The sequence below is a fragment of the Heterodontus francisci genome, chromosome 32 (assembly GCF_036365525.1).
Source record: "Heterodontus francisci isolate sHetFra1 chromosome 32, sHetFra1.hap1, whole genome shotgun sequence".
NCBI classification, from domain to species: Eukaryota; Metazoa; Chordata; class Chondrichthyes; order Heterodontiformes; family Heterodontidae; genus Heterodontus; species Heterodontus francisci.
In genome coordinates, this window is record NC_090402.1 from 26194003 (window position 1) to 26221323 (window position 27321).

Genomic DNA, 27321 nt, shown 5'->3' on the forward strand with positions numbered 1-27321 from the left:
CGATATTATATATGTAATAAAAACAGAAAATGGTGGATCTACTCAGCAGATCAGGCAGCATCTGTGGAGAGAGAAACACAGTTTCAGGTCGATGACCATTTGTCAGAACTTATTTTTAGATGTATCTTTTCATTTCCTTTGTGACTAATCCCACTTTGGCAGGTTGATTCTTTCTTTCGTATCTGAGGAAAGAATTATGAGAGACAACCTGACAATGGTTTTTCAATCGTGTAGATATGTCTCAGAGGGGATCTTGTGGAGGTATATAATATATGTACGATACTTCATGAAAAAAGTAAATATGAAAGACTACTTTTGGATATGTCCATGCAGCAGGATAAGAGAGCACAGTTTCGAGAGTTGTGAAGTGCAAATTTAAGGAAGATGATGTTTTTTTTAATGTAGAGCATTTCCAGTAACGGTGGTTGAGGCCACAATACTTTACACATTTAAAATAAAAACAGCTAAATATTGCAATGGAAGATGGTTGGGTCCTGAAAGGATGCAATCAAATTGCCATTTTTGTTTTAATCTTTGTGGTTTTGTAAGTTCTGCAGTGGACTATTTGGATGCGCCTTGGACTGTTTTGTTGTAATTTGACTGTATTTATTCGATGATTCAACCTTTCCAGTTTGTCCAGAAGGGCAGCATCATTACTTTAGCCACCAGTTTACAGTTTTTGCTGGGGAATCTTTTTTGGTTGGTACATACGAACATACGAATTAGGAGCAGGAGTAGGCCACTCGGCCCTTCGAGTCTGCTCCACCATTCAATAACTTCATGGCTGAACTGATTACTCCACATTTCCACCTACCCCCGATAACCTTCCACCCCCTTGCTCATCAAGAATCTATCTACCTCTGCCTTAAAAATATTCAAAGACTCTGCTTCCACCACCTTTTGAGGAAGAGAATTCCAAAGACTCACGACCCTCAGAGAAAAAATGTCTTCTCATCTCTGTCTTAATTGGGCGACCCCTTATTTTTAAACAGTGACTCCTAGTTCTAGATTCTCCCACAAGGGGAAACATCCTTTCCATATCCACCCTTTCAAGATCCATCAGGATCTTGTATGTTTCAATCAAGTCGTCTCTTACTCTTCTAAATTCCAACGGATACAAACCGAGCCTGTCCAATCTTTCCTCGTAAGACAGCCCACCCATTCCAGGTAGGAGTCTAGTAAACCTTCTCTGTACTGCCTCCAACGCATTTACATCCTTCCTTAAATAAGGCGACCAGTACTGTACACAATACTCCAGATGTGGTCTCACCAATGCCCTGTATGGCTGGAGCATAACCTCCCTACATTTGTATTCAATTCCCCTCACGATAAACGATAACATTCTATTCGCTTTCCTAATTATGTGCTGTATCTGCATACTAACCTTTTGTGATTCATGCACTAGGACACCAGATCCCTCTGCATCTCAGAGCTTTGCAATCGCTCACCATTTAGATAATATGCTTTTTTATTCTTCGTGCCAAAATTGACAATTTCACACTTTCCCACATTATACTTCATTTGCCAGGTCTTTGCCCACTCACTTAACCTATCTATATCCCTTTGTAGCTTCCTTCTGTCCTCTTCACAAGTTACTTTCCTGTATTTGTGTCAGTAAATTTAGCAACCATACCTTTGGTCCCTTCATCCAAGTCATTTATATAAATTGTAACAAGTTGAGACTCCAGCACAGATCCCTGTAGCACACCACTTGTTACATCTTGCCAACCAGAAGATGACCCATTTATGCCTACTCTCTGTTTCCTGTTAGCTAACCAATCTTCTATCCATGCCAAATGTTTCCCCCTACACCATGAGCTTTTATCTTCTACAATAATCTTTGATGCGGCACCTTATCAAATGCCTTCTGGAAATGTAAGTACAATACATCCACCGGTTCCCCTTTATCCGCAGCACATGTAACTCCCTCAAAGACCTCCAATAAATTGGTTAAACATGATTTCCCTTTCACAAAACCATGTTGACTCTGCCTGATTACCTTGATTTTTTCTAAATGCCCTGCTATAACGCCTTTAATAATAGCTTCTACCATTTTCCCTAAGACAGATGTTAAGCTAACGGGCCCGTTTCCTGCTTTCTGTTTCACACGTAACTCCCATGGACAGGAACAGCATTGTTCCACCGAGTGAGATACATGCTTTTCTTCTGCTTCCAGCACCTACATTGTTCCATGGTTTGACCAACAAGATAGGCATTCGGTTTAGTCCTTTGTGGGAAGCTCCATCTGGTGGCTTCACTGAAAAGTGGTGTAGTTCAAACAATTTGACTGCAACTGTACCACAGCATGCATAAAACTAATATTTTTGCAGCTTCCTGTGTTTATTTCTCCCCCATGTTAGAGTTAAGGAAAGCTTTAATTGTTGTATGTGTGTACAGATATTTTTAATAAGCCATGGTGAAAAGCTCTTGTGACTTGGCATGACCTATTGGTTAGAATTTAAAACCGATTCCGGAACTCCTGAGATATGTCAATTTCATGTGGGAATTGCATTTAACCAGAGACTGCAAAATCTATGAATATTTCTGGCTTGGCAATTCTGCTTGATATAAAACTTGCATTTCTGTAGCTTTCATCATGTACAGTAAGATGCCCTGGAGTGTTTGCAGGGTAGTGGACAGTGAGTATATGCTGAGTGAGGGGGGAGAGTGAGAGGAAGAAAGTTGGAAGGAAGCAAGAACATGGTCCAAGAGGAGAAAATAGAGGTTTTTGAAGACAGGGTGGGAGGTGGAAAGGCAGAGATGCTGAAGAAGGGGTTCCTCTGGTAAAAGTAGCTCGAGGAATGACCACTGATGGAAGTCAAGAAACCAAAGGTAGTGGGTATAGAAGTACATAGAGACATGGGGCCGCAGATTACAGAATTAGGGAGAGGCTACGTATGGAGAGATTTTAAACTGTATTTAGAAAGGTTAAGTTGTGTAATCACTTAAAGCTTGATGTTCAGTACTTGACTATTGGCAATATAATTGTGCATAAAATTGCTGCTAAATTTGTACTAAAACTTGTATGACTCTTTTTAGGGCATTTAAACTGTAATTACATAGAATATATAGCACAGAAACAGATCATTTGGCCCAACCAGTCCATGCTGGCATTTGTGCTTCATTCAAGCCTCCTCCCATCCTTCCTCATCTAGCACTTTCAGCAAAACCCTCTGTTCCCTTCTCCTTTATATAGCTATCTAGCTTCCCCTTAAATGCATTTGCGATATTCACCTCAATTACTCCCCTCTGGTAGCGAGTTCCACATCCTCATCACTCTCTGGGTAAAGAAGTTTCTTCTGAATACCCTATTTGATTTCTTGGTGACTGTCTTATATTGATGGCCTCTAGTTTTGCTCTTCACCCCTGGTGGAAACACACTCCCTGTGTCTACTTGTATTAAAACCTTTCATAATTTTTAAAGTAATAATCTCAGTAAAGTTAATGTGGATAGCTGTTTTCTATCAAAAGACCACTCTGCCTTGCTATGTAAAGTTTTGCAGTTCCTATTAACAATATTTCAGTAGAATGCCAATTCTCTTACAGGTTACATATTTTTGCACTGGATCACTAAGGAGCAAATAAAAAAAACTTAACGACTATAGTAATTTAATGAAAATTGGTTTAGTTATGCAAAAGTCTTGCCATATCTTCTTTGGCCTCCTTATCTCGAGAGACAATGGGTAAGTGCCTGGAGGTGGTCAGTGGTGTGTGGAGCAGCGCCTGGAGTGGCCATATAAACTGTGAATAAGTAGGTACATTCATGTATAAAGTATATGTTGTTGCTCTATCGTGACTTACTGGGACAGTGAAAACAACAAGTTCAACTTGCACCACAGGAAGGCTGTGTGGTTGTTCTGGTTGTCTGTTCACTTTGCTGGCTGTCTGCCTGCCTCTTGCTCTGATTATGGGGAGGAGAGTGTACTCCTGCTCTGAGAAGGGGAATCTTTAGAGATCAAATTTCTGATGGTTTAAGGACCGACTTTTTCTTAACAGCAGAACAAACAAAAGGTATTCCATTCAAATCCATACCAGTGGATCTACAGATTGAGAAAAATTTCTCCATTGAACTTATTTTGTTCACATATACTTGTGGCCATGTTTACCATCAAGTATCTGTACAATAAAATATACCAAAAACCGGTAAAAAGAGCATATTAAAATCATGGGAAACTGTATATGTGAAGTGTATAGTGATGGGGTGCAGGATAATTCATGTAAAATCCAGTTAACGTATTTTTCTGACTATAAAAACATGAAAATGAGACCTAATGCAGTAGTTTTCTAGGTAGATTGATTCTGAAATAGTAAGTTAAAAATAATTTGTAAAATTATTACAAATAGCCAACTGGAGTATTGTGTCCAGTCCTAGTCACCACACTTCAGGGAGGCTGTGAGGATCCTTGAGAGGGTGCAGAGGAGATTTACCAGAATGGATCCAGGGATGGAGTATTTTAGTTACAAGGTTAGGTTGGAAAAGCTGGGTTTGTTCTGTGTAGAACAAAGGAGATTGAGTGGAGATTTAATAGAAGTGTATAAGATTATGAGAAGCTTAGATAAGTTAGACAAGGAAAAACTGTTCCATTAACAAATAGTACAAGGGCTAGGTGGACACAGATTGAAAGTTTTGGGCAAAAGATGCAGGGGAAATGTGAGCAAGAACTTTTTTTACACAGTGGGTTGTAATGACCTGGAACTCGTTGCCCACAAGGGTGGTGGAAACGGAGACAATCAATGATTTCAAGAGGAAGTTGGATGGCCACCTGAGAGAAATAGACTTGCAGGGCTATGGGGATCGAGCCGGGGAGTGGGACTGACTGCATAGCTCTGTCATGGACTCGGTGGGCAGAATGGCCGCCTTCTGTGCCATATATGACTCTGTGACACTATATAATTCACTGAACCATGGATTTTAACGAACATAATGTAATATTCATTTTTTCATTGAGAAATGCTATTGGCTAGGCTTATGCCAACCAATGATTTTGCAGTAGAATATTAGATTAATCTAGTGAATCAAAAATTCTGTAACTTGTAACTTTCTTAGTTAAATATTCATTTAAGCTTTTGCATGTTATCATGGTAATGCCATGCCAAACAAAGCCAGACTTACTTGGAATACAATTTCAAGCCAATATTTCAATTACCCCAGCTCGTAACCCGAAGCCTAAAATGGATTTCAGTGGAAGGTTTTCTTGATTGGGGTGTCTGTTGGTTGTTATTTATGTAGTAGTAATAGTCTTCTGTGGAATAAGTTCCAAACTATTTAAGCCACGGCTGTACTGGTTGCCATACACAGTTAAACACTCATTACTGTGACCAGCTGTGTGGGGTCAGATTAGTCAATGGTTACAATTTATTGTCAGTGAAAATGTTAAATCAGTTCGTTATTTTCTGTTAGTTATAGCATATCTACCATTATGCCTCCAAAACCTTGGATTTATTTGTGATCTTTACTTTTCACTTTATAATAGAAATTTTTGGCCATATCAAATTTCAATGTTTGCATAGCATGACACCTAAAGGGTTAAAGATGTATGTTCACCAAAATCAATAATGTTCTCGACACAGGAAATCAAATCATTATGTGGATCAACTTTGTCTGAATTGACTTGCTCTGCTATTTTTTTTCCATTTACCTAGCAGCTACACTACTCTAGGGATACCAGAGCATGAATTGAGCACAAATTACACAAAGTTGTTAGCATCAATACTAGTACTCTGATATGTCGAAGCATACATCCTAGGGCTAGTGGATGTGTTTTGTCTATACATTCTGCAAGGGGACTTCTAAACTAATTTTACTCTGGAATTTTTAAAACACTTTTTAACATGAATTAATTCTAGTATGCACTTTTTTGTCTCAGGAGCACGGTGAATTTTCTTTGTTGTTATTACAAGACTGAATCTGTATGCTACTGATCATCATTGTTTTCACTGTGTAATGCTGTTTCATCTGGATCAGCAGTTAATTCTAATTTTGTCTCAATTAACTGCATTCATGTAATTGGGGCTAATAGAAGTACATCACAATCCCCTGCCAATATACTACATTTCATAATCTAATGACAGCAGAGATCTGACAAAACAAGTTGAAGCGTATGTTTTAAGAAATATTTGCTGTCACTTATAGTGTTCTGTATGTACAGCATTCCTTTTTTTCCCTCCTTAAATCTTTGATACTGTTGTCATGCATGCTGACAAAGGTTCAGCACTGTTCTAATTAGCCTCAAGGAACTGTTTGGAGTCAGGGATTTTTTGGAAGAATTCCACGCATTAAATTGACCCTTCTGCATGTCCCCCTATTATTCATAAGTTGATCTCTGATAACACTGTGCATGCTCTGCTGGAAGCTGGTAGCAGAACATCAGTAGCTGGCAGAGATGTAGCCTAAATTTGGGACATTTATCTTATTATGCTGTGTAGTCAGCCAAACTAGGTAGCTAATAAAATCACAATCAAAGCAGGCTCTCTGGAATTTGAAAGACCTTCTGATATTCTGGCAACACAACTAGATGACAATTTGCAGCTAGTAGGAGGTTATAGTAGAAAACTGTCTTGAAGCTAAAGGGTGCGCCAAATATTCTCTTTTTTTCCCTAACTGGAGGAGGGAAAAGGGGAAAGCCTTGAACAGTTCTCACTGGCCCTAATCAACATAACAGCCTCAGCTGCCCCTTGGATCCCCTGCCAGGTCCCTATCATCTTCTGATCAAATATTAATGTGTGATACTCTGCTTGCTCGCTAATCCAAAGCCAATTAATATTATCTGTCAATTATTTACAGATCCTGAGGTGCGGAGGCAATTCCCTGAGGACTACAGCGACCAGGTTTGGAATGCGTAATTAACTTTTTTTACATGGCAAAATTTATTTCAGAGTCACTCAAGATATCACTGCTGTTCAGTTTAATGAAGGAGACAAATGAATTTTTTGGGGAAGAGATGGGGGTGATAATTAAGAGCCACTGATGAAGATGATGATGACATTGACAGTTTGAAAAGATATACAGTAGGAGACAAAATTTGTAACCCAGCATGATAATTTTTCAAAGCAATTCTCTGAAGTAAAGCACATGCTAACATATATGAACAACAGATGAAATACTTTTTAAAAAAAGTTTTCTTTATGCCTGTTATTTGGCAAATAGCCGTTTAAATGACAAATTGGAAGTTCAAGTAAAAAAGCATCAGTGACATGTGATGCAAACAATGCCACTGTGAAATTTATGAAGACCTAATACATGATTGTATGACTTACAGTAGTACAGTTTCTCTAACCAGTTCTCTTGATGGCAGTTTTGAAAAGATGCTGTTTATTGTATACACTACTCTATTTTGATAAATATACAAAGATGTAAGTTTACTGTAAAATGTTTCTAAAGCAAAGTATCTTTGAAATATAAAATATGATAAATCTTTCCATTTATTTTCCTCTTCCTCCCCAGAGCTCCCACAGAGAGAGTGGACTGTGGATATGTTCTGCGTTAGGACATTTTTGTGATGATTGCTAGGAGGCGCGTGAGAGCTGCCTGAGTTTCTTGCTGTTCGATCCGCCACTGTCCTTGTAGGAATGGCCTGAGTTCAGCTTGATGCCTTCCTTTAATGGAATGGGCGAGATCTGGATCCTATATTTTACACATTTATTCATAATTAATTTTATTATAGATATTGAAAATAATAAATAACTTTACATTTAGGAGTTCTCCCTCAATATACATCCCCCTCAAATCATTTTGACCCTTTTGATGAAAGTGCTGCCTTTTGTTGGAATACAGTTCTGTGGGTGCCAGCAGTCTTGTGGTGCCTCAGTGAAGTGGCCATTCTTAATGTGTAAGACAAGAAAGAGATTGAGAGGGGACTTTCAGCTAAGTCTGCCTTCCTCCAATGCACTCTGTCTGGAGGGCATCAGTCCTACCTCAGGGATGCTGAGGACAACAGTAACATTCCTATCACAAATAGCTTGGATCAGCTAACTTAGCATAGACTGGGGTTGGAATTTGGACTTTGCTGGTCTGTGTGGCTCATTACTAATAACAATTGATGCATCTTTCCATTTACCTTTTGGGAAGCTGGCACATTTTAAGCAGTGAGACAGTATTTGAGTGAACAAATGTTTCGTGTGCCCTTCCAAAAGTTCTTATTTTGTGCTCAGCTTTTGGTTGTTAGAATTATATAAAACATATTTAGCTAGATTTTGCTAAAGTCATACTGTCTGTTGCACTTTTAGGTGCATCTAAATTTTGCCCTTCTTGACAGTGGTGAGGTGCCGTACATTGATATCCTTTCATAGAAAGGGAGTACAATTCACCAATCTTAACAAGTCAAGTGCAGACCTTCATTTAGAGAGGGTGGGGAACAGTGTACCTCCATACTTTCTTGACCAGGGAAAGATGCATTTTTCAGGTGGACTTTAGAAGAAGTGAACAAAATAACTCTTCTAAAGTTTTCTCTATGCCTGTTATTTGGCAAATAGCTGTTTAAATGACAAATTGGAAGTTTAAGTAAAAGAGCATCAGTGACATGTGATGCAAATAATGCCACTGTGAAGTTTATGAAGGCCGAATACATGATTGTGTGACTTACAGTAGTACAGTTTCTCTAACCAGTTCTCTTGATGGCAGTTTTGAAAAGATGCGCTTTATTGTATACACTATTCTATATTGATAAATATACAAAGAGGTAAGTTACTGTAAAATGTTTCTAAAGCAAAGTATCTTTGAAATATAAAATAGGATAAATCTATGTTTATCTGGTCATGATCGTGACATGTTACATTTCATCTTGAACAAACCATTAATTAGAATCCAAATAATTGAATTTACATTAGTAAAATTAGATAACTTATTGCAACAGTAACATTTATAGGTGTGAAATAGATATTGTATGAACTTTCAAAAACAAATCTTTTTTACATTTTGACAAATTAAAAAGAAACAGCTGTTTGTGATTTCTGCCATAGAGCTTGGTATCAGCAATAAAATTTTCCCATCAGTACCACAGTATATTCATTTTCAAAATATAATGCATGGGAGAGATTTCTCATCTGGGGGTTTAGACAGTGGTTTTAAACTCCTTGAGCTTATTTGACCGTATGATGTCATCTGAAGCCCTCGATGTGATTGCTGTTGTGTAAGTCATCTCGGGCACATATAGGTCTTTATTAATTAGCAAATCTGGATGATGCGTTTTTAGAAAAAAAGAAACCCCATCATTATTTTCTTCATGTTTTTTGGCGTTTACACAAAGGATTTCTGTTTAATGGCTCCAATCATTTGCATACACCTTAGTAAAGATGTATAGCACATTTGCCATTTAAGTCTTATCCTTTTGTACAAATGTTTGGTGTAGTTTTTTGCTTAATTGGAAATTGGTGGCCTTTTTCTCAGCAAGAAGAGCTTATTTGCTGTTTTGTCTGATAGAAGTAAACTTTACACTGACTCACAGCCTTGTAACTGCCAAGAGTAAAATGTTTTTTTTTTAATAGTATTGCCTTAAAAAAAGACTACCAAATCTGAATGTGTCTGCTTGTTTGTGGGTAAAATAAATTTTACATGTATTGTCGTTGCAGTGGATCAGAGGCTTTTGTTGGTGCTGCTGCTACCAGTGAAATTTTTTTCCTGAAGGTCTTTATACTACTGCAGGGGACTCTGTCACAAATTATTGTGGCTCGATCCTTTAGAAACAGAAAAAGCATGTAAGTTCGGCATCTGTGACTGACTAATGATGGCCAGGCTTTTGGCTTCCCTTGAGCCACAAAGCTATTGCTGCCTTTAGAGAGGAAAAAGCATAAGAAGAAAGGGGAGGGATGAAAGGGAGTCACAAATCTGTGGCCTCAGAGATGTATGACTGCTAGGCTGGCTGTCTGCATGGTATGATAATCCATTTTGATCTCCTCAGTCTTAATTGTCTGCTAAAGACAAATGGGCAGTAAAAGTTCATCAGTTTCATCTTTGCTTCTCATTTATGGGCAGAATAAATGAGCCATCACTACAGAAGAAACCTTTCTTTTTGACACGGAAGTAATGCAGACCTGATGTGTTATTAAAAGTCTTTCTCCCTCATTATTTCAGACTCTTAGTGCTGATAGATCTCAGTGTTTCATGAAAAGTGTAATCTGAAATGTAAATAAGCTGTTTGATACAAAGAGATGATGTAACAAATGATCTTTCCACATAGTAGAATCCTTGCTTATAATTATATAGAGTGGAATCTATTCCCTCATTTGTGTGTGTATATTTACAGCAATGACATTATGATGTTTGGCAGTTAAATACATAACTTATAGCTGCTATCTTATTTGGGAAAATGCAATAGTTTGGCACTGTATAGTAATTTTAAAATGGATTGAAACAAAATTGCTGTTCTAAAAATGGGGGAGAAAAGTTGATGGGCCACACAGTATCAGTTCTTTTTGAAACTTTGGGTGAATAAAATCTTCAATGGTGGAAGGTGTAAAGAAGGACTAATTTTAATGGATAAATGAATAAAAATGTATTTTTAAAATGTAACATTGTCAAGATCTTAAGTGATGAGAATGATAGTCCAAACAGGTTTTTAATTTAAAATAATAGTGTTTATCTGTCTACACTTCTGATTGGCTGGTGGGTGGAGTCTGGCGCAACCCATCGATTACTGAGCTCCGGCTCCTTGGCCTCGATTATTGGGCTGTGGCCCCTCCACCCACCCCGGCTCTTGCTGCTCCCCGGCCTCGGTTACTGGGCTCCGGCCTCCCAGCTCTCTCTGCTCCCCGACCTTGGTTACTGGGCTCTTTCCCCTGGCTGTCCCTGCTCTCAACCTTGGTTACTGGGCTCCTGCCTCCCACTGATGACTCTTGATGCTGGGGAGGCGAGGGGACGGCATTGGGGTGGAGGGGGCGGGGAGGTGATGGGGATGATATAGGAGATGAAAGGAATGGATGGGGATGGGATGAGAGGGATGAAAGGAATGGGATGGGGATGGCATGAGAGGGATGAAAGGGATGGGGATGGCATGAGAGGGATGAAAGGAATGGGATGGGGATGGCATGAGAGAGATGAAAGGAATGGGATGAGGTTGGCATGAGAGAGATGAAAGGAACGGGATGGGGATGGCATGAGAGGGATGAAAGGAATGGGATGGGGATGGCATGAGAGGGATGAAAGGAATGGGATGGAGATTTAAAGAAGTACTGTTGCAATAAAATACTAATTTCACCCCCAATGTTTTGCGAGTCCCTGCTAGTTTTTCATTAAACTAGGGGTCAGGATCATGAGGATAACGTATAAAGCCTAACTATAGCACTAAATTTTTTAAAATAGTCCATGAGCATTATTAATCATCTTCTTTGGCTTCCTTGTCTCGAGAGACAATGGATAAGCGCCTGGAGGTGGTCAGTGGTTTGTGAAGCAGCGCCTGGAGTGGCTATAAAGGCCAATTCTAGAGTGACAGGCTCTTCCACAGGTGCTGCAGAGAAATTTGTTTGTCGGGGCTGTTGCACAGTTGGCTCTCCCCTTGCGCCTCTGTCTTTTTTCCTGCCAACTACTAAGTCTCTTCGACTCGCCACACTTTAGCCCTGTCTTTATTGCTGCCTGCCAGCTCTGGCGAACGCTGGCAACTGACTCCCACGACTTGTGATCAATGTCACAGGATTTCATGTCGCGTTTGCAGACGTCTTTAAAGCGGAGACATGGACGGCCGGTGGGTCTGATACCAGTGGCGAGCTCGCTGTACAATGTGTCTTTGGGGATCCTGCCATCTTCCATGCGGCTCACATGGCCAAGCCATCTCAAGTGCCGCTGACTCAGTAGTGTGTATAAGCTGGGGATGTTGGCCGCCTCGAGGACTTCTGTGTTGGAGATACGGTCCTGCCACCTGATGCCAAGTATTCTCCGGAGGCAGCGAAGATGGAATGAATTGAGACGTCGCTCTTGGCTGACATACGTTGTCCAGGCCTCGCTGCCATAGAGCAAGGTACTGAGGACACAGGCCTGATACACTCGGACTTTTGTGTTCCGTGTCAGTGCACCATTTTCCCACACTCTCATGGCCAGTCTGGACATAGCAGTGGAAGCCTTTCCCATGCGCTTGTTGATTTCTGCATCTAGAGACAGGTTACTGGTGATAGTTGAGGCTAGGTAGGTGAACTCTTGAACCACTTCCAGACCGTGGTCGCCAATATTGATGGATGGAGCATTTCTGACGTCCTGCCCCATGATGTTCGTTTTCTTGAGGCTGATGGTTAGGCCAAATTCATTGCAGGCAGCCGCAAACCTGTTGATGAGATTCTGCAGGCACTCTTCAGTGTGAGATGTTAAAGCAGCATCGTCAGCAAAGAGGAGTTCCCTGATGAGGACTTTCCGTACTTTGGACTTTGCTCTTAGACGGGCAAGGTTGAACAACCTGCCCCCTGATCTTGTGTGGAGGAAAATTCCTTCTTCAGAGGACTTGAACGCATGTGAAAGCAGCAAGGAGAAGAAAATCCCAAAAAGTGTGGGTGCGAGAACACAGCCCTGTTTCACGCCACTCAGGATTATTATAATGTATCCCTTTCAGTTGATTAACTGTTTCTCCACAAAGGATGACATTTGCATGTGCACAGACCAATCCATTGTTTGCAGTGGACTGCCAAGCAAACAAAAATCTTTTTGCAAAGTCCCAAAAAAACACCTAAACCAAAGGACTCTTTAATGCATCGGTGCAGACTCGATGGGCCGAAGGGCCTCTTCTGCACTATTATTCTGTGATTCAGTGCTATTTTGGAGATCAAAGCTCCAGTCAATGCCCTTTCCTAACCTGGAACAACTGAACACGCATGGAAGGACACCCCACAATAGCTATTTAAAGGGATCATCAGCTATTTATAGGATTAATTGCTGATTGATTTATTCTAACTGTTGCTATAAATGTACACGTATTTTGGGCGGCGCAGTGGTTAGCACCACAGATTCACAGTTCCAGCGACCCAGATTCAGTTCTAGATACTGCCTGTGCAGAGTTTGCAAGTTCTCCCTGTGACTGCATGGGATTCCACCAGGTACTCCAGTTTCCTCCCACAGCCAAAGACTTGCAGGTTAATAGGTAAGCTGGCCATTGTAAATTGCCCTAGTGTAGGTAGTGATAGGAGAATTGAGGGAAGGTGGGGATGTGGTAGGGAATATGGGATTAATGTAGGATTAGTAGAAATGGGTGGTTGATGGTCAGCACAGACTCAGTGGGCCAAAGGGCCTGTTTCAGTGCTGTATCTCTCTCTCTCTATGACTCACCAAAAGGATGTGAAGTAAAAACATTGAAATGCTATTCTCTGGTGTTTCAGCAGGTATGTGCTGAGTTCGTTGATCCTGGCTGATGCAAGGGTGGAGGCTTTATAATTCGATTTGGTCTCTGGCTCATCTTCCTCTCTCTTCCATAGTTCAGCAATAGCTTACATTTATAAAGTGCTTTGAACATGGCAAAAACATCTCCAGTTGATTCACAATTCAGGGTTGGATCCCTGCATATGAATCGGAGGAGAATTAGGGAAGTGATTGAAATTGTATTTGAAGAAGTAAGTTTTAAGGAGGCTTTTGCTCCATGGGGAGGAATAGAGCAAACTGAAGAAGTGTGGGAAGATAACTGAAAGTTCTGTTTCACTCTAGTTACTGCTCCTTATTGTTCCTCAGTAACCACTGTTAGAATATGTGTGTGGATGGATGAGGATGTTATTAGGCTCAGCTGTGTTGCCTTTTATGTATAAAAGCACACTGATGCTGATGTTTAAGGCTCGCATATGAAAATGTCACCTGGATGAAGCACCAGAGGGCTGCCAGCACAAATGGAAGTTAATTACTGACCATGAGGGCAGGGGAAGAAAGATTGCAGTATTGTTTCTGAAGTGTGGCTGGATTTTTGTGTGCTCAGTATTTGCACCTGCAGTTGGCTCTCAGTCAGAATCTGATAAGTAATGATTTTCTTGATCCAATTAATAGTTTCCTTTGTCTTAGAGTGCTACAGTGGACTAAATATATTTCAGATGTTAAAGAGAAGAATGACACACAAGTTAGTTCATACAGAAACCCACCACTTCAATACTAAATGCATTAAAAACAATAACAGCAAAGTACTGCAGATGTTGGAACTCTGAAATGAGAACAGAACGTGCTGGAAATACTCAGCAGGCCTGGCAGCAAATGTGGAGAGAGAAACAGAGTTAATGTTTCAGATCTGTGACCTTTCATTAACATCAAAAACAATGTTGGAAATTCAGGTTTTGTTTCTTAACAATGCTGCGCTCGAGGCATTCCTATTAGCAGCAAGGATAGGAAAATTAGAGAGTGATCCATGAGAGAGAAAAACCAAGTTGGCTAGTTGCAGAGCAAAGGCACAACCGAGAATGGCCACCTGATCCTGCTAGAGCAAGGTGTGGTGAGACTGTAAGAAGGGAGGTGAGGATATTTTCTTTCAAGTGGTGTTAAGCGCCAGGATGCAGCATCACAGATGAACTTCCAGTAAAATGAAACATTCTTGTTGTTGAACCCTGATGAATGAAACTCCACTGGGGGTGGGGGAGGAGGGGGAGAATTTGTCCAGTACTCTAACCCATTTATCATGCGTGAATGGAATGACATTCATGTTTATGATAAAATTGCTATCTGATCAGTGAAATTCGGAATACAAATATTTGGTTTCATACACCATATAGAGGAGTGGGCTATGATGCCCAGTTCCATAATTAGCAGATCGTAAAGCATTCCTACTCTGTGTTGCCTCGATATTTCAGTTACACTTCAGGTACAGGAGGATGGGAATTGAAGTGACAGGGAATGCATGAAATTCAAGTTCAACTGTGGACTATAAAATATTTCAACATTACAGGTTTTCTGTGGACATGTGTAGTTGTGCATAGCCAGTTTCAGGAATGGAACTTGCTGTTTGCATCACACAATCCAATTGGTAATATTCAAGTAGTTACCTGTTGAAATAGTTGAATTGGAGCAGTTAATGAAATTCTGTTATGTCTGTTGTATATAAAGAATCAAATCTGGTCTTTTTGGATAGTAGTTGCATGCATGAATAATGCTCGCTCAGGGAATTCTGGCTAAATTGACTATGTTAGATTGTTCACTGTATCAATGGAAATACACTTTAATGAGAACATGCAACACCAGAATGAATAACTGATGTCACATATTTCATGTCTTGGTGTAGGTAAAAGTCATTTCTGAATATCCTATATAAATATGAGGAATGATTTGATTTCAATAAAATGTCTGATTATTAGAAAAAGTAATTCAGTGACCTACTAAATACGAATTAGGAGCAGAAGTAGGCCATTCAGCCCCTCGAGCCTGCTCCGCCATTCAATAAGATCATGGCTGATCTGTTTGTGGCTTGAATTCCACACTCCCATCTACCCCTGATAACCTTTGACTCCCTTGCCGAACAAGAATCTATCTACCTCCGCCTTAAAAAAAAATATTCTATGACCTGCCTCCACCACCTTCTGAGGCAAAGTTGCACAATCAGAGAAAAAATTTCTCCTCCTCTCTGTCCTAAAAGGGCGACCCCTAATTTCAAAACTGTGCCCCCTTGTGGACTTGCCCACAAGAGGAAACATCCATTCCACATCCACCTTGTCAAGACCGGTCAGGATCTTGTATATGCCAATCAAGTCTCCCCTCACTCTTCTAAACTCCAGTGAAAATGAGCCCAGTCTGTCCAACCTTTCCTCATAAGACAACCCGCACTTTCTTGGTATCAATCTAGTAAACCTCCTCTGAACCGATTCCAACACATTTCCATCCTTCCTTAAATAAGGAGACCAAAACTGCATGCAGTAGTCGAGATGTGGTCTCGCCAATGTCCTGTATAACTGAAGCATCACATCCTTACTTTATTTTCAATTCCTCTCGTAATAAAGGATAGCATTCCATTAGCCTTCTTTATGACTTGCTGTACCTGCTTACTAACTTTTTGTGACTTTTGCACTAGAACACCTAGTGCACCTCGGAATTCTGCAGTAGTTCTCCATTTAAGTAATACTCTGCTTTTTTATTCTTCCTGCCAAAGTGAACAACTTCACATTTTCCCACATTATACTCCATCTGCCAGATTTTTGCCCACTCACTCAACCTATCTATCAATTTGCAACCTCCTTATGTCCTCTTCACAACATACGTCCCTACCTACCTTTTGCGTTAGCTGCAAATTTAGCTACCAAGCCATCGCTTCCCTCTTCTAAGTTATTGATACAAATTGTTTAAAGTTGAGGCCCCAGCATAGACCACTGCGGGACTCCACACGTCACATCCTGCCAATCAGAAAAGGATCCATTTATGCAGATTCTCTGTTTTCTGCCAGCCAGCCAATCTTCTATCCATGCTAATATGTGATCCCCTACACCATGAGCTCCTACTTTGCGCAATAACCTTTTATGTGGCACCTTGTCAAATGCCTTCTGGAAATCCAAGTACAGTACGTCAACAGGCTCTCTTTATCCACAGCACATGTCACTCCTTCAAAGAACTCCAATGAATTGGTTAAACATGATTTCCCTTTCACAAAACAATGCTGACCATTCCCGATTACCTTGAGTTTTTCAAAGTGTCCAGCTATAGCCTCCTTAATGATCGATTCTAACACCTTCCCCACGACAGACATCAAGCTAACTGGAATAAAAGTAAAATACTGCAGATGCTGGAAATCTGAAATAAAAACAAGAAAAGCTGGAAATACTCAGTATGTCTGGCAGCATCTGTGCAGAGAGAAGCAGAGTTAACGTTTCAGGTCAGAGACCATAAGGTGATGGAATTAAAAATGAAATAAACACAATCAAAAAACAAAAAAAAATTGTAAAATTGGCATAACTTATAGTGAGTTTAAGGGAATAACTCGGGGGCTAGTCTTCCATCAGTATATTGATGGAAATAATTTACTCAGGCTAAATTTTCAAGCGGACAGATTTATTTCTGTGTCAAATGTCAATTAATTATAAGTTGGTTGTGCATTGCAGTTGATTCTTGTCAACCAGCAAGCTCAACCCTTAGGCTGCTGGCACATGCAGCAAAACTCAACTCTCCTTGAGGCAATCCAATTTTACATGCTTTCAGCCCATGTACTGTGACACTGAAAATATGATATAAAGACAAAATTGAAGCATTTGCATCCATCTTCACCAGAAGTGCCGAGTGGATGGTCCATCTCGGCCTCCTCCTGAGGTCCCCAGCATCATAGATGCCAGTCTTCATCCAATCCAATTCACTCCACGTGATCTCAAGAAACTGGATACTGCAAAGGCTATGGACCCTGACAGCATTCGACAATAGCATTGAAGACTTGTGCTCCAGAACTAGCCGTGCCCCTAGCCAAGCTGTTCCAGGACAGCTACAACACTGGCATCTACCCAGCAGTGTGGAAAATTGCCCAGGCATGTCCTATCCACAAAAAGCAGGACAAATCTAACCTGGCCAATGACCGCCCTACTCGTCTACTCTCGATCATCAACAAAGGGATGGAAGGGGTCAATGACAGTTTTATCAGGCGGCCCTTACTCAGCAATAAGCTGCTCACTGGTGCTCAGTTTGGGTTCCGCCAAGGCCACTCAGCTCTTGGCCTCATTAGAGTCTTGGTCCAAAAATGGACAAAAGAACTGAACTCCAGAGGTGAGGTGAGAGTGACTGCCCTTGACATCAAGGCAGCATTTGACCGAGTATGGCATCAAGGGACCCTAGCAAAACTGGAGTCAATGGGAATTGGGGGAAAGCTCTCCGCTGGTTGGAGTCATACCTAGCGCAAAGGAAGATGGTTGTGGTTGTTGGTGGTCAATCATCTCAGTCCCAAGACATCACTGCAGGAGTTCCTCAGGGTAATGTCCTAGGCCCAACCATCTTCAGTTGCTTCATCAATGACCTTCCCTCCATCATAAGGCCAAAAGTGGCGATGTTCGCTGATGAATGCACAATGTTCACCATTTATGGCGACTCAGGTACGAAAGCAGCCCGTGTCCAGATGCAGCAAGACCTGGTCAATATCCAGGCTTGGGCTGATAAGTTGCAAGTAACATTCGAGCCATACAAGTGCCAGGCAATGACCATCTCCAATAAGAGAGAATCCAACCATGTCCCCTTGATGTTCAATGGCATTGAATGCAATGTCGCTGAATCCCCCACTATTAACATCCAGGGGGTTACGATGGACCAGAAACTGAACTGGACCAGCCACATAAATGCTGTGGCTACAAAAGCAGGTCTGAGGCTAGGAATTCTGCGGTGAGTAACTCTCCTCCTGACTCCCTAATGCCTGCCCACCATCTGCAAGGCGCAGATCAGGAGTGTGATGGAATATTGTCCTCTTGCCCAGATGAGTGCAGCTGCAACAGCACTCAAGAATCTTGACACCATCCTGGAAAAAGCAGCCTGCTTGATTGGCACCCCATCTACGAACATTCACTCCCTCCATCACCGACGCACAGTAGCGGCAGTGTGTACCATCTACAAGATGCACAGCACCAACTCACCAAGGCTCCTTTGACAGCACTTTTCAAACCTGCAACCTCTACCATCTAGAAGGACAAGGGCAGCAGATGCATGGGAACACCGCCACCTGCAAGTTCCCCTCCAAGCCATACACCATCCTGACTTGGAACCTTATCGCCGTTGCTTTGCTGCCGCAGGGTCAAAATCCTGGAACTCCCTTCCTGACAGCACTGTTGGTTTACCTACATCCCAAGGACTGCAGCGGTTCAAGAAGGCAGCTCACCACCACCGTCTCGAGGGCAATCAGGGATGGGCAATAAATGCTGCCCTGGCCAGTGATGCCCACATCCCATGAACAAATAAAAAAAAAACTACTGAAACAGGAAAAATTTTGCTATTGTATTTTTAGCCATAAACCACAAATTAAATATCTAAAAAACCATTTACATAAAAAAGAAACATCTTCGTGTTCACTTTGTTATGCCTTTTTGATTTTCTTTGTCCTCATTTTTTTTAATTTGACATGCTTATCCTACTTTCTTTATTATTTGAAGTTTCAAATACCTTTTTACTTTTTCATCAGCCCCAACATGACACAGCCTAGATGAGTAAATTTGACACAATAATACAGGAGCATTTTTGGTCACCTTTTCTTTTGTAGGTCTACCTTTCTATTCCGATACTATTTTTATCTTGACATTCTCCTAGCCCTTTCTTCTCATTAATTTCCAAGCATAAATTATTAATAGTAAGGAGAAATCAAAGGATACTAGGCGGCATGCTTATCTCCACTTCAACAGCAAAAACAGGACTGTTGTTAGGTGAGTGAGTATTTTTCAAACTTCTGCAAATCTGTTTGGAGCTATTATAGAATAGTTTTAGTAATAGGTGCTTCTATTTCTTATAGCAGCAATGACAACTTGCACTTACTTAGTGGCTTTAATGTAATTCGATTATTTTCAAAAAGCAGGAGTGGGAAAGGGGATTTGGGTGTGGAGAACAAGCAGTAGTCAGAAAAAATTAGAGGAGGCAACTGAAGCAGGATTGAAGAGGTGGGTGTTGAGGAGACTGTTGAGGCAGGGAGAGATTAGTAATGCAGAGAATTCTGGATTATGGTTATTCAGGGAGTTATGTTGAACTTCTATAAGACACTAGTTCGGCTTCAGCTGGAGTATTGCATCCAGTTTTGGGTGCTGCACTTCAGGAAAAATGTGAGGGCATTGGAGAGAGTGCAGAAAAGATTCACAAGGATGGTTCCAGGAATGAAGAACTTCAGTTATGAAGATAGATTGGAGAGGAGATTTGTTAAAGGTATTCAAAATCATGAAAGGCCTGGACAGAGTAGATAGGGAGAAACTGTTCCCACTCGTGAAAGGATCGAGAACGAGAGGGCACAGATTTAAAGTAATAGGTTAGACAAGCAAAAGCGACATGAGGAAAAGCTTTTTCATGCAGCGAGTGGTTAAGGTCTGGAATGCGCTGCCTGAGAGTGCGGTGGAGGCAGGTTCAATTGAAGCATTCCAAAGGGAGTTAGACTGTTATATTAAAAGGAAGAATGTGCAGGGTTACAGGGAGAAGGCGGGGGTGTAACACTAAGTGAAGTGCTCATTTGGAGAGCCGGTGCAGACGTGATGGGGTGAATGGCCTCCTTCTGCATTGTAACAATTGTGTGATTCTGTGATTGCTGCATACTCAGCAATCAATGGTGAAATGGAAGGATGAGGGGAGAGATGCACAATCGACTTCAGTTGGAAGAGTTGAGGCTGTAATCATAGAATCATAGAAAGTTTAAGGCACAGAAAGAGGCCACTTGGCCCATCGTGTCTGTGCTGGCTGAAAAGCGATCCACCTATTCTAATCCCACCTTCCAGCATTTGGTCCGTAGCCCTGCAGCTTGCACTCGAGGTACATATCCAGACTCCTTTTGAATGAGTTGAGGGTTTCTGCCTTAACTACCCTTTCAGGCAGTGAGTTCCAGACCATCATCACCCTCTGGGTGAAAAGGTTTTTCCTTATCTCCCCTCTAACTTTTCTACCAATCACTTCAAATCTGTGCCCACTTGTCACTGACCTCTCTGCTATGGTGAATAGACCCTTCACCTCCACTCTATCTAGGCCCCTCAAAATCTTGTACATTTCAATCAAATTTCCCCTCAGCCTTCTCTGTTCCAAGGAGAACAACCCCAGCCTATCCAATCTTTCCTCATAGCTGCATTTTTCCAGTCCTGGCAACATCCTCGTAAATCTCCTCTGTACCCTCACTAGTGCAATTACATCCTTTCTGTTATGAGGTGACCAGAACTGCGCACAGTACTCAAGTTGTGGCCTAACCAATGATTTATACAGTTCCAGCATAACCTCCCTGCTCTTGTATTCTGTACCTTGGCTAATAAAGGAAAGGATTCCATATGCCTTCTTAACCACCTTATTGACCTGTCCTGCTACCTTCAGGGCTCTGTGGACATTTACTCCAAGGTCCCTCACTTCCTCTGCACTTCTCAGTATTTTCCCATTAATCGTGTATTCCTTTGCCTTGTTTGACCTTTCCAAATGCATCACCTCACATTTCTCCAAGTTGAATTCCATTTGCCACTTTTCTGCCCATCTCACCAGACCATCAAAGTCTTCCTGCAGTCGACAGCTATCCTCCTTGCTATCTACCACATGGCCAATTTTTGTGTCATCCACAAACATCTTGATAATGCTCCCTACATTTATGTCCAAATTGTTAATATACACCACAAAAAGAAGGAGACCCGGTACTGAGCCCTGCGGAACACCACTGGAAACAGCCCTCCAGTCGCTAAAACAGACGTCAACAATTACCCTTTGTTTCCTGCCACTGAGCCAAATTTGTATCCACCCTGCTCCATTCCCTGGATTCCATGGGATTTGATTTTTTAACCAGTCTGCCATGTGGGACTTTGTGAAAAGCCTTGCTAAATCCCATGTAGACCACATCAACTGCACTATCCTCATCTATCTTCCATGTTACTACTTCAAAAAATTCGATCAAGTTCGTCAAACAAGATCTTCCCTTAACAAATCTGGGATATAGGACTGGAGAAATTAGCAGAAGTAATGTAGGTGAGGCCATAAGGGGGTTTGGAAATACAGATGTGCATTTGGATTCAGTGTATCAGTACAGGATAGGATGTGAGCGTCAGAATTTTGTATGATTTGGGTTTTGTGTAGGAAGGAGCGCAGGATGCAGGTGATGAGCAAGTAAGACAAGTTGAGACTGGAGGACACTAAAACTCACTGCCTACACAAGGATCATGAGAGTTTTAGCAGCACTGAAAGTGAAGTAGGGACAAATGAGCAGTGTTATCAATAACCATCACTACAGATACAGTTCAGAGTAACATTGATGTGAGTGGGAAAGCACTTTGGTTTGGTCATGTTGGCAAACTTAGTGCAGCTAACAAAAACACATTCTTTTGACTAACAAGTATTAGTAATTTACAAACTTATTGGTTTTCTGCCTTGGTAAAGGCATGTTGATCGTTTGAGTAATGTCCTGTGTGCTTGACAACATGTGGTTCACTTGCACTACTTAGCAAAAAAGATAATCAATATAGAAACTTTGGTCAATGCAGCCACAGTCAGAAATACTATCTTTTTAAAATTTTGGACCTCTCAAAAAAAAAAATGCAGGGAAGCGACGATAAAGATAGAAGGATAGCTGCCCCAACAACATGAGGCAGTGTATGGTCAGAGCCAGGGATTTAGACTGTATAAACAATTGCTGGGTCTGACATCTGAGCTGGACTTTGATCCATAATGTGAGACTTCAAGCAGCAACATATTTGTGGGTTGATTTGACGTCGCCACACTTGTGTTCTCACTCAACACCTGCATAATTGGATTTAAAAGGTTTGCACTCTGCAGGCTATGGATCTGTACCTAATGTAAATTGTCAGTTATTTCATGTTGTATTTACCTTACAATGTGGCTGCCAGTGGAGCCACATTGTCACCAGCAGTGCTGTATGCTACTTCATTGTTTATTTCATTTCCTCCTGTCCTAACAACATTGACTGTGGCTGAGGTATAGCTCCACAGATGCCGAGTGCTGTTCCTTACCAAGTGGCCAGTCTTCATGTGTGAGCTTGAACAGTGAGTGACTGTTGGCCATTCAATCACGAGGGCATCGTGGCTGATCCTTACTCTGTTCTCTCACGGCTCATAAATGTGCATTTCAAGCAAGATAATGATGGGCAGAAACACTGGCTGATTTTTTTTTTACTCCTTCCTTATCCCCAGGGCTCTGAGGCCAATTGCCCTGTTCATAAAAGCCTGCAAGAGTAAGCCACTTTGCCTGTATCAGCAGATGTTAGTTTTTGAAGTGCATAGGACTCTGGCAGAACTGTTTTGGAGTAACATTGCTGCCGGAGGTTTTACTTTTACAGATACTTGGGCCCATAATAATAATGCCATGTGCACTTTGTTGATTGCTTCTGACTTCAGAGCAGGCTGATGGCAGTAAAGAAAACAAGAACCATTGGTTGAATACTGATGCTTGTTTTCGTTGTAATTATTCTGCCTCTTATGGATTTGAATGAACATTATCCTACCATGCACATGTACTTCACATTTATTTATCTCATATCTTTTTATGAATAAATTTGGTTTTGAGAGGAGGTACATTCCTTGTATAATTAAATGTATGTTTGGAACTTTTAAAGTCATGTTTCTTTGAAACCAGAGTACTGTTACAGGTATTTTTATTTATTGAGATTTGGAATATGAAGAAACTGAAATACTGACATGTTGAAATGACAATACCATTGAAGCACTTTTTGTGTTAATAACTGCATAGCGACTTTCGTTAATCCAGTTTCCTCAAAATGTCAGCCGCCTTCTCCCTACCATGTCCCTTGATAATAGTTCTAGCGCTTTGCATGAGTAATTATTTCCTTGTTTAGAAATGCAAAAACAGGAGAATGTAAAACTTGATCAGAATGCTTCTCAGCTGTTTGTTTTTTTTAAAAAAGGATTTCTTTCAGTAAGGCTTGGCATTAGTATGATGTTAACGTGGAGTTGACTAATTTATCACTTCTCAGGCGGCTGGTGACCTGCATCCAGACCTCTGTCTTATAATGTTCGAAACTGGTTGCGAAAAGATTAGCCTTGCCTTCCAATTCTCTCTTCCGTCGATAGTCTTTGCTGTTACCCAATATCTTCCCAGATGGACTTGACTATAGTTAGGAAATAACTTCATGAGTAACCTGTTTACTACCACTTTATGATGCAACGTAACAGTAAAAAAATAGCCAAAAGGCTTGCATTTATATAGCACCTTTCATGACCTGGGAATGTGCCGAAGTCTTTTACAGTCAATGAAGTGCTTTTTCAATCACATGATCATAGAATTGTCACATCACAGATGGAGGCCATTCGGCCTGTTACATCTATGCTGGCTCTCTGCAAGCGCAACTGTTAGTCCCACCACCCACCCTGTCCCTGTAGCCCTCAAAATTTTTCTTTTCAGGTGCTTGTCCAATTCCCATTTGAAAGCCACGATTGAATCTGCCTCCACCACGCTCTCCAGGCAGTGCATTCCAGGTCCTAACCACTCGCTGCTTTAAAAAAAAAAGTTTTTCCTCATGTCGCCATTGGTTCTTTTGCCAGTCACCTTAAATCCAAAATAAGGGCTTATGGAATTTGGGTTCATGTATTAGCATGGATAGAGGTTTGGTTAATGGACAGGAAGCAAAGAGTAAGGATAAATGGGGCATTTTCAAGTTTGCAGGCTGTAACTAGTAGAGTGCCACAAGCATCTATGCTGCAGCCTTAGCTATTTACAATCTGTATTAATGACTTAGACCAGGAGACAGTGTAATGTATCTTAAGTTTTAATGTATCTATGTTGACGATACAAAGCTAGGTGGGCATGCAAGCTGTGAGGAGGACACAAAGAGGCTTCAAAGAGATATAGACAGGTTAAGTGCGTGGGCAGCAAGGTGGTAGATGGAGTATAATGTGGAGAAGTGTGAGGTTATTCACTTTGGTCATAAGAATAGAAAAGCAGAATATTTTTGAAAAGGCATGAAACTTGTAAATGTTGGCGTTCAGAAGGACTTGGGTGTACTTTACAAGGAATACAAAATTAGCATGCAGGTACAGCAAGCAATTAGGAAGACAACTAGCATGTTGACCTTTAGTGCAAGGGAATTGGAGTACAAGAATAAAGAGGTCTTGCTGCAATTATACAGGACCCTGGTTAGACTACACCTGGAATATTGTTCGCAGTTCTGGTCTCTGTATTTAACGAAGGAGATGGTACAGGAAAGGTTGCCTAGATTGGTCCCTGCGATCAGTGGGTTGTCCAATGTTGAGAGGCTGAGTAAATTGGGTCTATATTCTCGGGGGTTTAGAAGAATGAGGTGATCGCATTGAAACATATAAGATTCTGAAGGAGCTTGACAGGGTAGACACTGAGAAATTGTTTCCCATGCCTGAGGAATCTAGAACACGGGCACAGTCTGAGGATAAGGGGCCGATCATTTAGAACTGAGATGATATGTTTTGTCACTTAAAGGGTTGTGAATCTTCGGAATTCTGTACCCCAGAGAGTTGTGGATGCACCATCATTGAATATTTTTTAAGGCTGAGATAGACAGATTTTTGGGGTCTCAGGGAATCGAGGGATATGGGGAGCGGGCTGTCGGATGGAGTGGAAACCGAAGGTCAGCCATGATCGTATTGAATGGCAGAGCATGCTGAACGGGCCATGTGGTCTATTCTTGCTATTTCTCATGTAGTTACTATTTTTTAGGCTATTGAGGCAACCAGTGTGTATGCAGCCTGGTCTTTGAAAAAATGTAAATAAGAAGTAAAAAAACTGTGTTAATTCTGGAAATCTGAAGTAAAAATAGAAAATGCTGAAAAGCAAACGGGTAAGTTAGCACCTGAAATGCCACTTGTCTGTTTCTTCGCAGTTGCTGATGGGCCGATGAAAAAGTGTCTTTTGTATCCACCTGAACAGGTGATGGAACCTCAGGGTTAAGGTCTCATCTGAAAGATGGCACCTCTGACAATGCAGCAACTCCCTTAGTGCTGCACCAGATTATATGCTGAAATCCTGGAGAGAGACTGAACAAAGACCTTTTTGACTGTGAGACCAGTGTGCGACCACTGACCCAAGCTGTCGCTCACTGTAAGCAAACAAAATGTTGACCTATTGGGAGTCCTGTAACGGTCTACAATCAGAGTACTCATGATCCCAACATTCTTGTTTATTAAAAGCAAATCATTGAACGTTAGCCCTTTGACTGTTGAACATGCATTTGCAATTTTAAAAAAAATTATATGTCATTCAGTAAGGATTTGACATGCAAACAAATGTAAATCAGAATCATTGGGAAGGGGTAAAAACAAGCATGTAACAAATGTACTTGGGTTACTGTAAGTTTACATTTGAATTTCAAGTTCTGGATGTTGCATGATGGTGCATTCTTACAAGTACTAAATAAATGAAACAATGAGCAAAAATGCTAGTATCCTTAGTGAAAGCTCACATGCCTTTTTAGGGTCTTGCCCTCAAGACAGTACAAACCTATATTTAGGTCTCTATTGCAATTGTTTTGTAAAATGATGTTCTATATCTGTTAACCATTTTGAGAGTGAAGTGTGCACATACACATGCATGCACTTGCAAGTAAATCTGCAAACATATTGTCAATTAGTATATTTTTAAAATAATGTTAAATTCTGTATTTTTACAAAAAAACCAACAAAAATAAGGGATATCAGCTAGGAGTTGAGTTTATTGGGGTAACTGGTACAGGTGGAAGTCAGGAATGACAGCTGTGCATTTGCAATGTTACAGTGACCATCTTCCATAAAATGTTTAATAAGAATAACATCTGTTTGAAACTTCGGCACAAAGAACTGTGTAAAAGGAAATAAACTTGATTTTCAACCAGCACTAAATTACTTATAATTTTCACATCGTTTTAAGTTTTAAAAGTTTTTCAGTTGGAATGTTATATGGATTAAACTAGTTGCCTCCCATTCTCCTTTGAATAAGGCATTTTAATCATTTCTCTCAGTGAGTGTTCACTTCTCTCAATTCATTATTTCTAAAATCCAAAACAGTGAAAATACCTAAACATGCATACTTTTGTAAATGTAGAAATATAATTTCACCAAATAAAGTTGTTACAGAAAGAACACAATTAATTTTCACCAGCAGTAATTTGTAAGTAGTTTAATCTGCTGAAGTGTGGACATTTTCCAAAACTGAAATTCTTGCCGTAATTTCCCCTTACTGCAACAATCTACAGTCTTGTAGAGTCCAAGTGTGACATTTCTTAATGACCACCTTTTTAATTTCCATGTATGTGTGACACATTTATTTATGTAACTATAACATACAGGCCTAATTTAGAAAAAAACTGTACTCACTGAAAGGCAGACTGTTTAATATGTTAAATAGAAACACTTAAAAGTTGAAGTATTTCACAAAAATGATTTTAAACATTTTTTATCTATGAGCAATGATATTAGATTGTAACAAAAAAAAAGTGATCAGCGGGTATCTTATCTTGGGAATTAGATTATTTACAAGACATACAAATTTTGCTATTGTGTTTGAGATTTCTCAAATCCTTTAATCAGATTACTGCCCTTGTAATCACTCCTAGATATCTAATATTCGCTATCCAGTATTGAATGAGGCACCTATGAGCCTCCATGCAATCTATCACTATCGGAATTGAAAGTTCAACAAAGATGTATATTTGAAGTACGTGGTTAATTATGTGTATTTTGTATATTTTGACCACCAGTTACTTCAGCTTTTAAAATGTGTCCAATTTACTAATATCTCCCCGAATTTTTTCTTCTTCGTTTAACCTTTAATTTAAAAAAAACTTTTAAGGCCTCTCC

General features: G+C 40.6%; 1 protein-coding gene across 6 annotated transcripts in view; it reads left to right on the forward strand.

Moving 5' to 3' along the window:
- LOC137347710 (DENN domain-containing protein 1A-like) overlaps nt 1-27321 on the forward strand; it is a 623024-nt gene that overhangs the window by 160271 nt on the left and 435432 nt on the right. For all 6 annotated transcript variants that reach the window (XM_068012518.1, XM_068012520.1, XM_068012521.1 and 3 more), the window contains exon 3: nt 6785-6828. In XM_068012518.1, the coding sequence (XP_067868619.1) occupies nt 6785-6828 (44 nt within the window). The remainder of the gene's footprint in view (nt 1-6784; nt 6829-27321) is intronic.